Source organism: Zea mays, chromosome 2, assembly GCF_902167145.1.
Source record: "Zea mays cultivar B73 chromosome 2, Zm-B73-REFERENCE-NAM-5.0, whole genome shotgun sequence".
NCBI classification, from domain to species: Eukaryota; Viridiplantae; Streptophyta; class Magnoliopsida; order Poales; family Poaceae; genus Zea; species Zea mays.
This window is the reverse complement of record NC_050097.1, coordinates 61,730,973-61,747,051: the sequence shown is the minus strand read 5'-3', so window position 1 is coordinate 61,747,051 and position 16,079 is coordinate 61,730,973. Positions and strand designations below refer to the sequence as shown.

At 58.6% G+C, this 16,079-nt stretch overlaps 1 protein-coding gene across 1 annotated transcript; it reads right to left on the bottom strand.

Moving 5' to 3' along the window:
* Positions 1–1,503: 1,503 nt before the first annotated feature.
* On the bottom strand, positions 1,504–3,217 carry LOC100279539 (uncharacterized). Its single transcript, NM_001152536.2, has one exon. It carries the CDS (start codon positions 2,925–2,927, stop codon positions 1,827–1,829), a length of 1,101 nt encoding a protein of 366 aa, NP_001146008.1. The 5' UTR covers positions 2,928–3,217; the 3' UTR covers positions 1,504–1,826.
* Positions 3,218–16,079: the final 12,862 nt, after the last annotated feature.

The following is a 16,079-nucleotide window of genomic DNA, read 5'->3' as shown; positions in this document are numbered from 1 at the left end:
GGGGTCTAGAGGCTCTGCTCTGGTCGCGGGGTAGCACGAGAGCGTGGGATGTGTGCAGATGCATGCATGCAACCAGCAATGCCGCCGCAGTAGGCAGAGGAAAAAAAAGGCTCTGGTCACACTCCTCCCTCCGTCCCCAGCAGCGCAGCGCAGCGCAGGCTATGGCAGACTGGCAGTTGGCAGTGGCAGCCATATGGTGCCGTACTGCACGTTGCTGGAGTACGGCCTGCACCTGCTGCTCCTGTGCTGCCACAAAGCTACCATTATTTTTTACATCCATTGCTTTAAGGGTACAGTAACTAGTTAGGTATTGTCTAGTTCATGAAATATAATGTAAATGACAACGGCATGGTTTTTTCTTATTTTAAAATTACTAGTATATATATTTATAGTACATATCTTTTATATAACATAAACTAACAAGTGGTGTAGTGGTTAGGAGGCGCTAGTTTGTTCCTTGTGGTGAACTAGGGCAAACCCCGGTGACCTCCTTGTGGTGAACTAGGGCAAACCCCCGTGACCGTGAGTGTGTAGGTTTTGGATTTTTTTCGTGAGTCGGAGGAGCCTGCTTGTGGAGGAAAGACGGCGCACGAAAAAACTCACACAATAATTTAGTAAATCCGAGGCTAGATTCATGAATTATGCATCCTACAAACTCGTTTTTTCATATGTTATAGAAAAAACACGGATAACAACAATAATAAAATAGTTTATTCTAACTAAAATACATCTCTATCTATTGGCTAAATAGACACTTTTCATATTGGATATTATATTCACTCGTGAATCTACTCCATATTGAAACTCAGATCTAGATTTAATTTTTAAGTGATGAATTATCCCAAACAAGCATTTAGCTAGGTAAACCATAGATTTAAATGTACTTTTTAGATTTAGTTTTTAATATCGTGAAGCTGCTCCAATTAAGCGGAGCTGTACCAGATAAGCATCTACTAGAACTGATCTGTGTAGTAACAACTGTCCGCTGCACTGCTGCAGACACTAACGGAATATGTCAAGTCTAGCATAGCATCAAGGCTACTACGTACGAATTATTGCCCACTGCGTTCGCCACATGCCTCATCAAATCGACGGGAGCCAGACCATTCTACAGTACCAACGCATGCATGGCTGACGTTCAACTGTACAGTACTCCTTTCCATATCATGTTCCAATTTCCTTGAAAAGTGAAATCACATATAAAAAATATATAGAGGGAATCGCAAAAAATTACAGCATCAAATACATATACTAAAAAATATAATTAATAAAAATTTAATAATTATTATTTGGTACACAAATATTGTTATTTGTTATATAAATTTTGTTAAACTTACGTTTTAACTCTTCAAAAATTTAGATATGTTTTTACTGTTCAAAAAAATAAATTGGATATGTTTTGACTCTTAAAAAATTGGAACGACGGATGGGGGGTGCAAGTGCGACGAGTTTCGAGAGAGGATTAACGAAAGTACTAATGATAACAATCATAACATGAAGCATACGATGAATTGCCCAGACAAATACTCCAGGGGTTGAACAGATTAACAAGTTCCACAGTCTATTGCCACTGGAGACAGGAATCCCAAATGTAAAGGCAGTAGCTATAGCTAGATCCATAGCAACATTTCCAACATAAACAGGACCAGGTTCTGCTTAAAAATCGTAAGGCATGGACATGAGAACACTAATAAAGATGGAGACATTTATGTAGTACTAGTATATATGGTCGAGGGATGGATGATGATTCACCGGCCATTGATCGCTTACGCAGCGGCAGCATCAACCCCATGAAGCTACCCCCGCATGCATGCTGCCGCTGCCGTTCACGCGGCTGTGGGCGCGGCCATGATGCTCTTGCTGGACGAGGAGCTGGTCGGCCTGAGCGCCCTCATGGGGCTCGCCAGCGCCCAAGCCCAGCTCCGGTGGCTCCGCGAGCCGGAGCCCCTCGCGCTCCCGCTGGCGCTGGCGCTGGCGCCGTCGGGTGCCGAGAGCCAGTAGGATGACGAAGGCGGGGCCGCGGCGCCCAGGCCGCCGCCGAAGAAACCGGCGCACTTGATGCGGTGGTGCTGGTCCTGGTCCTGCTCGTGCTCCTCGCCGCCGCCCAGGTGGCCCAGCGCGGCCTTGGGCTTGGGCTCGCGGTGGGACTCGACGCGCCGGAGCGCGCAGTCGCCGAAGCCGGTGGAGAGGCGCTCCAGGAAGTCGCCCGAGAAGCTGCGGCTGCCGCAGCCCACGGAGCGCGAGCGCGCCACCTTCCGCCCGAACGACGACGACGACGAGCCCTCGCTCCGGCGGCCCGGGCTCTCCGGCTCCACGATCGCCTCCAGCCGGCCCCCGAGCGACGCCGACGAGGCCGACGCCACCGACACGGAGTTCCTCCTCGCGGCGCCGCCGCCGGCCGCCGAAGCCGAGGACGCGCCGCCCTTGTGGCTGCCTGACGACGACGAGAGGTGGAGGAAGGACCAGAAGCTCTTCTTGCGCGGGCTGTCCGCCGTGACCGCGGGCGGCGGCAGCGGCTCCTCCGGCCGCGGCGCGACCGACTTGCTCCTCTTGAGCCCGCCGCCGGCGCCGCCGCCCGCGCTCTGCGCGGGCATCACCTTGCGCGACGCCGCGGGAGGGTAGAGTGGCGGCGGCGGCGCCTCGGAGGAGGCGCGGTTGGACGGCGGCGGCGTCGTCGAGGACGGCGACGCGGCGGAGACCGGCTGCTGCGGCGGCGGGTGGAAGGGGCTGGACTTGGACGACGAGACCAGCATGCCGAGCTTCTCCTGCAGACAGAAGGCGCAGATGCCGCCGGCGCCCGCCCCGGCCGCCGCTGCCGCGCCTGGCGGGTACGGGTGCTCGCTGCAGTACACCGCGCCGTCCTGATCCGCTGCCGCTGCTGCCGCCGCCGCCACTGTCGCCGTCGTGTCCGCCGCTTTCTCCTCCATTCTTGAATCTGTCTGCGCTCAAGCTGCCGCTGCTGGACGGATCTTGGCTATGCGAGGACAAGTCCGCGCATCACTGCCGCCGCTTGCTGTTGAATCGGCGAGCTAGCTAGCTAGCTAGCTCTTATTGGACAGAAGAAGCAGCAGAGGATGTGATGAGCTCCTCTTCACACCCGCCCGATCTGCGCGCACTGGCGTGGAGAGACAGGCAGGGGAGGCAGAGAGATTGGGAATGGAGTGCAGTGAGCGGCACGGGCGCACAAGCGGATGCGGAGGAGCAGAGAGACAGGAAGGGGTGGCGTGGTGCTCTCTTGTGCTCCGCTCGCGCCGCTGCTGCGCCTTTGCCCTTATTTTTAGCGCCACTCCCGCCTGTTTCTTTTTGTCCTGGTTCGTCGCAGACAGTCTGGGGACCACCCATGACGAGGCGGAGCACGTGGGGGTGGGGCATCTCTCTGAGCCGCTGCAGCAGCCCTGCCCCCGCAGAGACTCGTCAGGAGGCGGGCGTTGATGGCACAACGGATCCCCTGCATAACCACGTTTTGGAACCCAGAAATTACCGTTGCTGATCCCACGCTTGGAGCTTAACAACGGGACCATTTTGGGGCTTGGGACGGATCACGGTCAATGGATGCTTCACGCCTGGAAGCGAGATGGAGCGTAACAAAAATAAAAAAAACTATACGTTTTCAGGGATTTCCGTGTAGAAGCAAAACATGTGTGGGCAGGACACGGTTTGACTTTCGAGAGCTTTCTTGCAGGACGAGAGTAGCATGTTGTCACATCACATGTAAGGTCTAGTGTCGTGCGAGTCTAGCTGGGTCGTCATTCACTTGTGTTCCAGCATCCACGCTGCGAACTGCTCTTCTAAAAACTTGGGCTTCTAAGGGCCGGTCGAGTGCAGCTCGACCGTGCGCTGTTCGACACGCAACGATGCGCGCGCCTACAAGCGGGGTCATGGAGAACGGATGATCCAAAACGGCGGCTGTTCTGTTGCATCACCGCTCGCAATGTCATGTACGTTCTATACATACTGCCCAGTTTGATCGGCTCCACAGTCTGGTACCACACCACACCACCAGCAGCAGCCACCACATGCGTGGTGGGGTCGCGTCGCGGCCGAGCCGACGCTGATGCCCGACCTCCGATCCACTGTCCGCATGTGCCTGCACGAGCCCGCTAGCGAGGCAGTGTTTCACTACCATCAATTTTATGTCCGCTGTGGAAGGAGATACTTGCGCAGATCATCGTCGCCACGAGCCCACAAATCGGCATCGCGACAGGAGCGAGTGGCGCGGGCCTTTCTGTGCCGGGCCTATGGCACGATCGTGTAACCCCCCCCCACCCACCACGGTCAAACGTGCCACACCTGCTAGTTACTGAAGAAACGAATCCTATCTATCTAGCTACCTGTAGCGCTATATTCCAGGGTGACCCATCGATCGACCAACACCAAACTGATGTGAAGTGGTAAAGTGTGTGCAGTGTGCCCAGCCTTTGGCGAATCCTTGGACGCGACTCGATGGAGGCTGTGTGAGACACTGGCGTTTTCGTGCCGGCCGTTTTCCTCCCTCCCATCTGCAATGCGCAGGGGGTGGAGAATGGAGGTAACATGGACAGCCACATGGGCATGCATCGGTACCTTCTTCTGCCACGCCCAGCACCGTCAGTTCCGTTGCGAAGATACTGCACATGCGTGTGCGGACTGCCGAGTAAAAAAAAAAAACTGAAGCTGTCCGTCCCCGTCCATGTTCATCGGTATCCGTTCGACGGTTCCAGTGAGTACTTGGCCGATGCTGCCGCGAAACTGCGCACGTACGTGCGACAGTCATTACTCCCGATACCCCCAACGGGCCAGGGCCGAGGTCTAGACATGGCCACATATTGACGCTGTCTTAGAGATGTACCACCTAACGATGCTTTCTGTTGCAGCGTGAACGGTCCACGATTTTGAGCTGGACGTTACACGACCGGGATATAGGAGTGGTGTCTTTTCTACGTCGTGCCGGACGATCTACGATGACGCAGGGTCGGCTTCCTCGTCGTTGGAATCTAGATCTTGTCCCATGGGTAAGAGACCTTAGAGTGCTCCGGATCGATAGTGTTAGAGTATATGGTTAGGCACATGTGGCCCATGTACAAACACTATATACCCTCTAGGGTTAACCCTAATAATCTAATTCATTACCTTAACATGGTATCAAGCTAGGTTTTCCTCCCTCCCTCCCCTACAACCGCCGCCGCCACTCCTCTCTAGGCGCGCGCGCCGCACCACTCTCCTCCCATGGCTAGCGAGCAGCGGCCCCCTCTCTCCCCCTCCACCTTCCCTCCCCTCTCCTCCTGGGCGCGGGCTGCCTCCCCTGGCAGGCGCGCTGCCGCCGCCTCTCCTGGTCGCGCGGACCCTGCCACCGCTGCCGCCGCCGTGGGTGGGCGCGCCCCCACGGCCCATCCCCACCCCTCCCAGCCGCCGCCGCTGCCTCCCCTGCGGGCGCGCAGGCGCTGGTGGCAGGGGCGTGGGGGTCCGTTCCCGCCTCCCCTACGCTCGGGCCGGCGTGGGGGGTAGGGCCTAACGCCGCCGGTGGGGCCCTCACCGTTGCGGGCACCGCCTCGGCCCTTGCGGCTGTGGCGGATGCGGTTCCCGCGGGTGTTGCCGGTCCGGAGGACCCTCCCCCGCCAATCCCCACGTCGCTGGTCTTCCTCTCTCCCTTCGTCCATCATGGTAGCGAATGGCTCGTGTCTTCCTGTCACATCTGTGGGTGTCACCGGCCCTCCCGGCTCTTTTCGCATTCCCGATGTTCTTGTTGCTCCTTCTTTGGTCCACAATCTTCTTTCTATTCGTCGTTTTACCGTTGATAATTCTTGTTTTGTCGAGTTTGACTCTTATGGTCTTACTATGAAGGACTCGGCAACGCGGCGCCCCCTCCTCAGATGTGACAGCACCGGGCCCCTCTACACCCTTCGGCTCCCGCATGCCACCTCTTCTTCGTCCTCGTCACCTGACACTGCTGCTGTTTTTGCCGCCACCACATCTTCTACTACCTGGCATCGTCGGCTTGGACACCCCGGACGTGATGCCTTGTTGCAGCTTACTCGTAGTGCCACTATCCCATGTACTAGATCACTTGAGGAGCATCTGTCGGCGTTTCGACCCCGGGGGGTCCCTGGACCGACGAGTAAATTGTCGCTGCGTGTCCCAGCCCAGATGGGTCGATGCGAGACGGAACACAATGGGGAAAACAGTAAGGGGAAACCGCGACCTCGTGTTGTCCTGCGCCCAGGGCGGATGCGCTTGCAGTAGGGGGTTACAAGTGTTGCGAGGGAGAGAGAGCGAGAGCCTTGTGCGTCTGCCCGTTCTCCCGCGCGGCCACCTCCTCCTACGAGAGCCCTGGACCTTCCTTTTATAGATGTAAGGAGAGGGCCCAGGTGTACAATGGGGGGTGTAGCAATGTGCTAACGTGTCTAGCAAAGGAGAGCCAGAGGCCTATGTACATGCCGTCGTGGCTGTCGGAGAGGTGTTGCTGCCCTGTTCATGCGATGTCGTGGCCATCGGAGGAGTGCTTGAGCCCTGTGGAAGTACAGTTGTCAGGGCTGTCGGAGCCTTGCTGACGTCTCCTTGCTTCCGTAGGGGGCTGAGAACCGCCGTCGTCATGGAGCACGCGGGGTGCCATCATTACCTGTTTTACCGGGGCGAGCCAGATGGGACGCCGGTCTTGTTCCCCATAGCCTGAGCTAGCTAGGGGTAGGGTAATGATGGCCCCCCCTGTGATGTGGTCGGTCCGAGCCCAAGGTCGGGCGAGGTGGTGGCTCCTCCGAGGTCGAGGCTGAGTCCGAGCCCTGAGGTCGGGCGAGACGGAGACCGTCTTCCAGAGTCGAGGCTGAGTCCGAGCCCTGGGGTCGGGTGAGGCGGAGACCGTCTTCCGGAGTCGAGGCTGAGTCCGAGCCCTGGGGTCGGGCGAGGCGGAGTCTGTCTTCCGAGGTCGAGGTTGAGTCCGAGCCCTGGGGTCGGGCGAGGCGGAGACCGCCTTCTGGAGTCGAGGTTGATTCCGAGCCCTGGGGTCGGGCGAGGCAGAGCTTCCTATGGCGCCCGAGGCTGGACTTAGCTGCTGTCGGCCTCACTCTGGCGAGTGGCACAACAGTCAGAGCAGAGCAGGCAGCGCTGTTTTCCTGTCAGGTCAGTTAGTGGAGCGGCGAAGTGACTGCTGTCACTGCGGCCTTGTCGACTGAGGAGCGTGCGTCAGGATAAGGTGTCGGGCGATCCTTGCATTGATTGCTCCTGCGATACGGTCGGTTGGCGTGGCGATCTGGCCAAGGTTGCTTCTCCGTGAAGCCTGCCCGAGCTGGGCCTCGGGCGAGTCGAAGGTGCGCCCGTTGCTTGAGGAGACCCTCGGGCGGGGCGTGAATCTGCCTTGGTTTACTGTCCCTGCCCGAGGCTGGGCTCGGTCAAGACGAGATCGTGTCCCTTGAGTGGACGGAGCCTTGACCGGAATCGCGCCCATCAGGCCTTTGCAGCTTTGTGCTGATGGGGTTTACCAGCTGAGATTAGGAGTCTTGGGGGTACCCCTAATTATGGTCCCCGACAGTAGCCTCCGAGCCTCGAAGGGAGTGTTAGTACTCGCTTGGAGGCTTTTGTGCACTTTTTTGCAAGGGGACCGGCCTTTCTCGGTTGCATTTCGTTCCGGTGGGTGCGCACGAGCGCACCCGCCGGGTGTAGCCCCCGAGGCCTCGGAGGAGTGGTTTGACTCCTTCGAGGTCTTAATGCCTTTTGTGATGCCTTGGCCGGTCTGGTTGTTCCCTCATGCGAACTGGTCGTTGCCCGGGTGCATAGTCAAGTTCCAAGTTCTCGGGCTGGTATGTTGACGCTGTCAACGGTTTGGCCGGAGCCGGGTTTGCGAGAGTAGCCCCCGAGCCTCCGCACAGAGCGAAAGGACGGCCAAGGACAGACTCAGCTTTTTTCATACGCCCCTTTGTCGCCTTTCCGCAAGGAGGAGGGGGGGGAAAGCGCCATGTTGCCCTCAGAGGGCGCCGATCATGGTGTCTCCGGTGAGTTGCTAACGGGTGATCCGAGTGGACGCCCGTGCCCCGTTCGATAAGGGTTGGCTAGTGGCCTAGAGGCACGCTCCAAAAGTACCTGCAGGTGATTTGCCGGACCCGGTCCCGTTTGATAGGGTTCGAGGGCTCGATGCCTCCCTCTGATGGGATTCCGTTACAGAATCACTCCTGCTGGTCTCGGAAATGTCCTAGGGTACCTCGGGAGCGTAGCCCGAGCCTCGGCCATGTATCGGACGTACCCAGAGTCATCCCTCGCTCTGCGTGCTCTGAGGCGGCTGTCAAACCCTTCGGGGGCCAGCCTACGAACCCCTGATCAGTATTGGGCGCGGAGCCCGAGTGGCCTGAGGCGGCTGTCGAACCCTTCCGAGGGGCCAACCTTCGAACCCCTGACCAGTAGTGGGCGCGGAGCCCGAGTGCTCTGTGGCGGCTGTTGAACCCTTCCGAGGGGCCAGCTTTCGAACCTCTGATCAGTAGGGGGGCTCGGGGCCCGCTTCCTTCGCGGAGAAGGATCCCTTTCGGAGTATCCTCTTTCCCGGTCCCTGTAGCAAAAGAGAGAAAGGGGAAGAGGAAAAGGATACGAAATTGAACGACGTGGCATACCTTTTTTGACATGGTCATTATGGCGGAGGTGAAGCGTCGCCTGCTTCGCCTGCCAAAGGTGCCGCCTGTCCTGCCGCAGAGTTAATGCGACGGGACGAGTGGTTCGCGGGGCAGCCGTTGTGCGTGCGCTAGCCGTTCGAGGAACGGAACACGGGCGCGTCGTCTTCACGCTGTGAGAGAGGGTTCTCTCGCTGTCCCAGGAGGGGACGTGAGCTTGCAGACGACTTGACCGCTGCTTCCGCCCGCCTGCCACCGCCATCACTGCCGGCCCACTTTTGGCCATATCGACCGTCGCGCCTTCTCCTGCGGCGGACTAACCCGTGGCCGATGCACCTGGTTGGCACTGTTGGGCCATGCGCGGGGTTGCCTCGAGTCGCGGCACCGGTTCCGCAGTCGAGAAGGCGCGGTACTGGCGCAAGTGGCGGTGCAGTTTTTCGCACGTAGTAACCGGCGCGCCGGTTACATGACGTGTGGGCCTGGGCCTCCATGCTAGACGCGTCGAAGTCGAAAGGGTGTGCCCCCTTGGTGCGGTTGCATGCCGCCTGCATGGCGGTCCGCCCTTTCACCCGCTGGTCTGGGCGAAAGTGGAGGAGCGCTCGTAACCGCTGGGCAGTTACGCGCTCCACGCGTGGCGGTTTGGCTTCTTCTGTCCTGGGCCAGCTTGCATGACGCGTGGGACCCAGCCCCCGTGTCGCAGGGGGAGGACCTTGGAGCGTGTTGGTGAAGACTCAGTCCGCGACGGCTGAGGACGCAAGTGGGGAGAGTCGCCTTTAAAAAGGGGGGCGACCCCCTTGGATGGCAGTCATGCCTTTGCACTCCCCTCATGCATCGCGTCCTTCCACCTTTCGAGCCCCCGGATGGGGAGCGCCCGCGTTGCTTTCGTCTTGCTGTCGTTGTTGGAACGCAACTTCGCGGAAGTTGGTACCTTTTAGCCATCGCTCGGCTTCAAGGATTTTCATCAGGCAGCCCGGCTGCATCCCCTTGCCGATGGTCACCCAAGACGGTGACCACCAGTTTGATGGTGGGGAGAAGCAAGCCGGGCTGCGGCCTCTGCTCCGCCCTCAGCTTCAAGGATCTTCATCATCCTTGCTGGGGCGGAGGGCGAGCTGAGCCGGAGCTCTACCTCCCGCACGGGTTCGTGGGCCACCTTCTCCTTCAGCATTCAGGGGAGAAGGCGCTCACCGGCCTAGCGGAAGGGGCGGACTTCGACAACGCGGGGCCGAGGGGCCGCAAGCGTCGTCAGCTCTAGCATGCCTGGTTCGCTGGCTCAGCTGGCTCTGGCACGACTTCCGGTGCCACCTCCCACCGCTGGGCGCAGTGTGACTATCTGCCCACTATACGGGCGGCTGTTGCGCTGCGCGCATCAGGGGACCGCCCAAGACGTCGCGCGCCGCTAGGGCGGCGTTCGTGTTCTTGGGCTGTCCTGCCCTTGCTCCGGCACGACACCTTCGTGCGGAGGTCGGTGCTCGCCCGTCCGGGAGGACTTGAGTGGAGATCTGCCGGCGGGCAGGCGGCTGCCGTCGTCGGTGCTGAGGTGGTGGCGGCTGGAGAAGTCCTCGTCGCCGATGAGATCGCCGCTGTTATTCGCGCTCCGTCCCTCGGCTCTTTGGCTTTGATAGCTTGTCCTCGCCCTCGTTGGGGATGTGGGCGAGGGCCTTATCGCAGCAGCGTCTGCCCTGAGGTCATCGCTGCTGCTGTTTGGCCGCCCGGAGCGGAGGTCGTTGTCGCTGCTGCCGGAGTGGGCGGCGGCGAGCCACCTAGGATTTTGTCGTCCCGCAGGCCCTCCAATGTGGGGGTTTGTTCGTACCTGCGGGAGTGGAACCGGAGTTCCGTTTGTAATGGCATCTTGAGTGCTGGTGTCTGTTCATTATGGCTGTCGGGGCCTGAACATGTGTGTATTTGGGCGTAAATCCATGTTTTTTCCTCATTTCGAGGACTAGGACTCGCCTGTCGGCTAGCTGAACCACTTAACCAAGTGTGAGTTGCCTCGTGCGGAAGGTGACAAGTGAGGTATCTGTATCCCGGAGGCGTAGGAGTCCCTCGGCTCGGTCGGCCTTGCCGCCCGAGGCTTCTCTTGCTCAGTTAAAGAAACCCTCGGCCGCTCTGTGATGAGCCGGAGCCGGAGGCAGCGGTGTCAGCATGGACAGAGGCGGAGTTGGCTCAAAAAAGAAGACTTTGTCGGCCCAGGAGCAGGTGACTTCCCAGGCCAAGGAGACGTAGCAGCGGCGGCTGGAACCCGGCCAGGTCGTCCACTGGTGGAACCAACCCTGGAGTCAGGCTGCGAGGCCATGAGCCGGGCTGATGTCCTTGGGGGACAGCTGGCTGAGGCTACGGAGCGGCCGGTCGAGCCATCTGCTCGGGCCGGGTTCCTGGAGGAGACCCCGACGACGATGGCCCAGGCGCGGTGTTGACATCTTTCTTCGAGGTGGAGATCCTTCGACCGTGTCGCCGTCCGAGGCTGGGTCGGACTCCGCCGAAGGTGGAGTCGATGCCGAGGGTGCTGTTGCTCCCCCTATTGATGTCTGAACCTGCAGGAACAGTTTATCTGTAGTGTGCGTATGTTTTCTGCGGCCGCCGAGGCCCAAACATACCGTCGTCGTGTTGTAAAGCTGCGTTTCTTTTCCCTTCGTTTCGAGTATCAGGACTTGTTCGTCGGTAACAGAATCGTTTATCCGAGCGAGAGTTACTTTTCACGGAAGGTGATGAGTGAGGTATCCGTATCCCGGAGGCGTAGGAGTCCCTCGGCTCGGTCGGCCTTGCCACTTACGTGTACTCTTACTCGTCCGTAGGATTATGTTATCGATATAGTCGAGAAGGCACGAAAAATCGTTTCGGCAGAAAAGCTTTCGAGCGTTAAGACTTGTTCGGCCAGCGGAACTGCTTATCCGAGCGTGAGTTACTTATCACAGAAGGTGATGAGTGAGGTATTCGTATCCCGGAGGCATAGGAGTCCCTCGGCTCGGTCGGCCTTGCCTGCTTACGTGTACTCCGTCGTTTTCAGGATCCCACTTTCGAAGTAGTCGAAAAGCACGAAAGATGTTCTGGCAGAAAGATTTTTTCTGAGGAAAATTTTGACGCAGAGGGGGTTCACCCCTTCTAGCCCCCGAGGGAGGGTCGGGCTTTGCCGAGGCAAGGCTGACCCTTCCTTGATGGTTAGACTTTACTTGTGTATGTAAACGAGGTATATGAACGACTTGAAAACATCTTAAGGGTAGAAGCGACGTAGCTGTCGGATGTTCCAAGCATTGCTGTAGACCTCACCTTGACTGTTGGCCAGCTTGTATGTTCCGGGCTTCAAAATCTTGGCGACGATGAACAGCCCTTCCCAGGGAGGCGTGAGCTTGTGGCGCCCTCGGGTGTCTTGTCGTAGCCGAAGCACCAAGTCGCCCACCTGGAGGTCTCGAGACCGAACCTCTCGGGCGTGGTAGCGTCGCAGGGACTGCTGATACCTTGCCGAGTGTAGTAAGGCCATGTCCCGAGCCTCTTCCAGCTGGTCCAGTGAGTCTTCTCGGTTGGTCCAGTTGCTTCGGTCGTCGTATGCCCTCGTCCTTGGGGATCCGTATTCTAAGTCTGTGGGCAAGATAGCCTCGGCCCCATAGACTAGAAAGAACGGCGTGAAGCCCGTGGCTCGGCTTGGCGTCATTCTCAGACTCCAGACCACCGATCAGGGGAGTTCCTTCATCCATCGCCTGCCGAACTTGTTGAGGTCGTTGTAGATCCGTGGCTTGAGTCCTTGCAGAATCATGCCGTTGACACGCTCTACCTGCCCATTCGTCATGGGGTGAGCTACGACGACCCAGTCCACTCGGATGTGGTGGTCCTCGCAGAAGTCCAGGAACTTTCTGCCAGTGAACTAGGTGACGTTGTCGGTGAAGATGGAGTTCGGGACTCCAAAGCGATGGATGATGTTGGTGAAGAACGCCACCGCCTGTTCGGACCTGATGCTGTTTAGGGGTCTGACCTCAATCCACTTGGAGAACTTGTTGATGGCGACCAACAGGTGCGTGTAGCCCCCGGGTGCCTTCTGCAAGGGACCGACGAGGTCCAGACCCCACACAGCGAACGACCAGGTGATGGGTATTGTTTGCAAGGCCTGAGCAGGTAGGTGTGTTTACCTTGTGTAGAATTGACACCCTTGGCAGGTGCGTACAATCCTAGTGGCGTCGGCCACCGCGGTTGGCCAGTAGAAACCCTGTCGGAAAAGGTGTTTCCAACAAGGGCTCGAGGCGCAGCGTGATGGCCGCAAGCCCCCGAGTGTATTTCTTGTAATAACTCCTGACCTTCGGCGATGGATATGCATCACTAAAGGATGCCTGAGGGGCTGCGGTGGTAGAGCTCCTTTCTGTCACCCAGCAAGACGAACGACTTGGCGCGCCGCGCCAGTCGCCGAGCTTCAGCTTTGTCGAGGGGTAGCTCTCCTCGGTGGAGATATTGCAGGTACGGGGTCTGCCAGTTTTGATTAGGCGTGACCCCATTCCGCTCTTCCTCGACGCGCAGTGCCTCACCCTCGGGGGCCGAGGGTGTCTCAGGCTGAGCCGAGGGTGCCTCGGGCTGAGCCGAGGCCTTCTCGGGCTTGGGCGTGTCGTCGGTCTTGACTGAGGGTTGATGTAGATCTCGAGAGAAGACGTCCGGAGGAACCGTTGTCCGCCTCGAGGCTATCTTAGCTAGCTCGTCCGCAGTCTCGTTGTATCGTCGGGCGATGTGGTTGAGCTCGAGCTCGTAGAACTTGTCCTCCAGGCGTCGAACCTCATCGCAGTAGGCTTCCATCTTCGGGTCGCGGCAGTGGGAGTTCTTCATGACTTGGTCGATGACAAGCTGCGAGTCGCCACGAGCGTCGAGGCGCCGGATCCCTAGCTCGATGGCGATGCGCAACCCGTTAACTAGAGCCTCGTACTCGGCCACGTTGTTGGACGCCGAGAAATGGAGGCGCAACACGTAGCGGAGGTGTTTCCCGAGGGGCGAGATGAAGAGCAGGCCCGCGCCCACTCCTGTCTTCATCAGTGACCCGCCAAAAAACATGGTCCAGAGTTTCGGTTGGATCGGAGCTGCTGGAAGCTGGGTATCGACCCACTCAGCCACAAAGTCCGCCAAGACTTGGGACTTGATGGCCTTCCGAGGGGCGAACGAGATTGTCTCGCCCATGATCTCCGCCGCCCACTTTGCAATCCTACCCGAGGCCTCTCGGCACTGGATGATCTCCCCCAGAGGGAAGGATGACACCACAGTCACCGGATGAGACTCGAAGTAGTGCCGCAACTTTCGCCATGTCAGAATTACCGCGTACAGTAGCTTCTGAATTTGCGGGTAGCGGATTTTGGTTTCAGACAGTACCTCACTGATGAAGTAGACCGGCCTCTGGACGGACAATGCGTGCCCCTCTTCTCGTCTCTCGACCACGATCGCGGCGCTGACCACCTGAGTGGTAGCGGCGACGTAGATCAAGAGGGCTTCTCCGGCAGCGGGGGGCACCAAGATGGGCGCGCTTGTGAGGAGCGCCTTTAGGTTCCCGAGGGCTTCCTCGGCCTCGGGGGTCCAAGTGAAGCGCTCGGTTTTCCTTAAGAGGCGGTACAGAGGTAGGCCTCTTTCGTCGAGGCGCGAGATGAAACGGCTCAGAGCCGCAAGGCATCCCATGACCCTCTGTACTCCTTTCAAGTCCTTGATGGGCCCCATGTTGGTGATGGCCGCGATTTTCTCCGGGTTGGCCTCGATGCCCCGCTCGGAGACGATGAAGCCCAAGAGCATGCCTCAGGGGACTCCAAAGACACACTTCTCGGGATTGAGTTTTACGCCTTTCGCCTTGAGACATTTGAATGTCGTTTCGAGGTCGGAGAGGAGGTCGGAGGCTTTCCTTGTCTTGACTACGATGTCATCGACATAAGCCTCGACCGTTCGACCAATGTGTTCTTCGAACACGTGGTTCATGCACCTTTGGTACGTCGCACCCGCGTTCCTCAAACCGAATGGCATAGTAATGTAGTAGTACATGCCAAAAGGTGTGATGAAAGAAGTCACGAGCTGGTCGGACTCTTTCATCCTGATTTGGTGATACCCTGAGTAGGCATCGAGGAAGGACAGGGTTTCGCACCCAGCAGTGGAATCCACGATTTGATCGATGCGAGGCAGAGGGTAGGGAACTTTCGGACATGCTTTGTTTAGACCAGTGTAGTCTACACACATCCGCCATTTCCCGCCTTTCTTTCTCACAAGCACAGGGTTGGCTAGCCATTCGGGATGGAATACCTCTTTGATGAACCCTGCAGCCATCAGCTTGTGGATCTCCTCGCTTATGGCTCTGCACTTTTCTTCGTCGAATCGGCGCAGAGGCTGCTTCACGGGTCGGGCTCCAGCTCGGATATCCAGCGAGTGCTCGGCGACATCCCTCGGTATGGCAGGCATGTCCGAGGGACTCCACGCAAAAACCTCGGTGTTCGCGCGGAGAAAGTCGACGAGCACTGCTTCCTATTTGGGGTCGAGCTCGGAGCCGATCCGGACTTGCTTGGAGGCGTCGTTGCTGGGGTCGAGAGGGACGGACTTAACCGTCTCAGCTGGCTCAAAGTTGCCGGCGTGGCGCTTCGCATCTGGCACCTCCTTGGAGAGGCTCTCCAGGTCGGCGATGAGGGCCTCGGATTCGGCGAGGGCCTCGGCGTACTCCACGCACTCCACGTCGCATTCGTACGCGTGTCGGTACGTGGAGCCGACGGTGATGACCCCATTGGGGCCCGACATCTTGAGCTTGAGGTAGGTGTAGTTGGGGACGACCATGAACTTGGCGTAGCATGGTCTCCCCAACACTGCGTGGTAGGTTCCTCGGAACCCGACCACCTCGAACGTGAGGGTTTCCTTTCGGAAGTTGGAGGGAGTCCCGAAGCAGACGGGCAAATCGAGTTGCCCAAGGGGTTGGACGCGTTTCCCTGGGATGATCCCGTGAAAGGGCGCCGCGCCGGCCCGGATCGAGGACAAATCGATGTGCAGGAGCCCGAGGGTCTCGCGTAGATGATGTTGAGGTTGCTGCCTCCGTCCATGAGGACCTTGGTAAGCCTGACGTTGCCGATGACGGGATCGACAACGAGCGGGTACTTTCCCGGGCTCGGCACGCGGTCGGGGTGGTCGCCCTGGTCGAAGGTGATGGGCTTGTCGGACCAGTCTAGGTAGACTGGCGCCGCCACCTTCACCGAGCAGACTTCCAGGCGCTCTTGCTTGCGGTGCCGAGCCGAGGCGTTCGCCACTTGCCCACCGTAGATCATGAAGCAGTCATGGACCTCGGGGAACTCTTATGCCTTGTGGCCCTCCTTCTTGTCGTTGTCGTGGGCTCTGCCACCTTCCGCTGGTGGCCCGGCCTTGTGGAAGTAGCGCCGAAGCATGACACACTCCTCTAGGGTGTGCTTGACGGGACCCTGATGATAGGGGCATGACTCCTTGAGCATCTTGTCGAACAGGTTGGCGCCTCCGGGAGGCTTCCGAGGGTTCCTGTGCTCGGCTGCGGCGACAAGGTCTGCGTCGGCGGCGTCG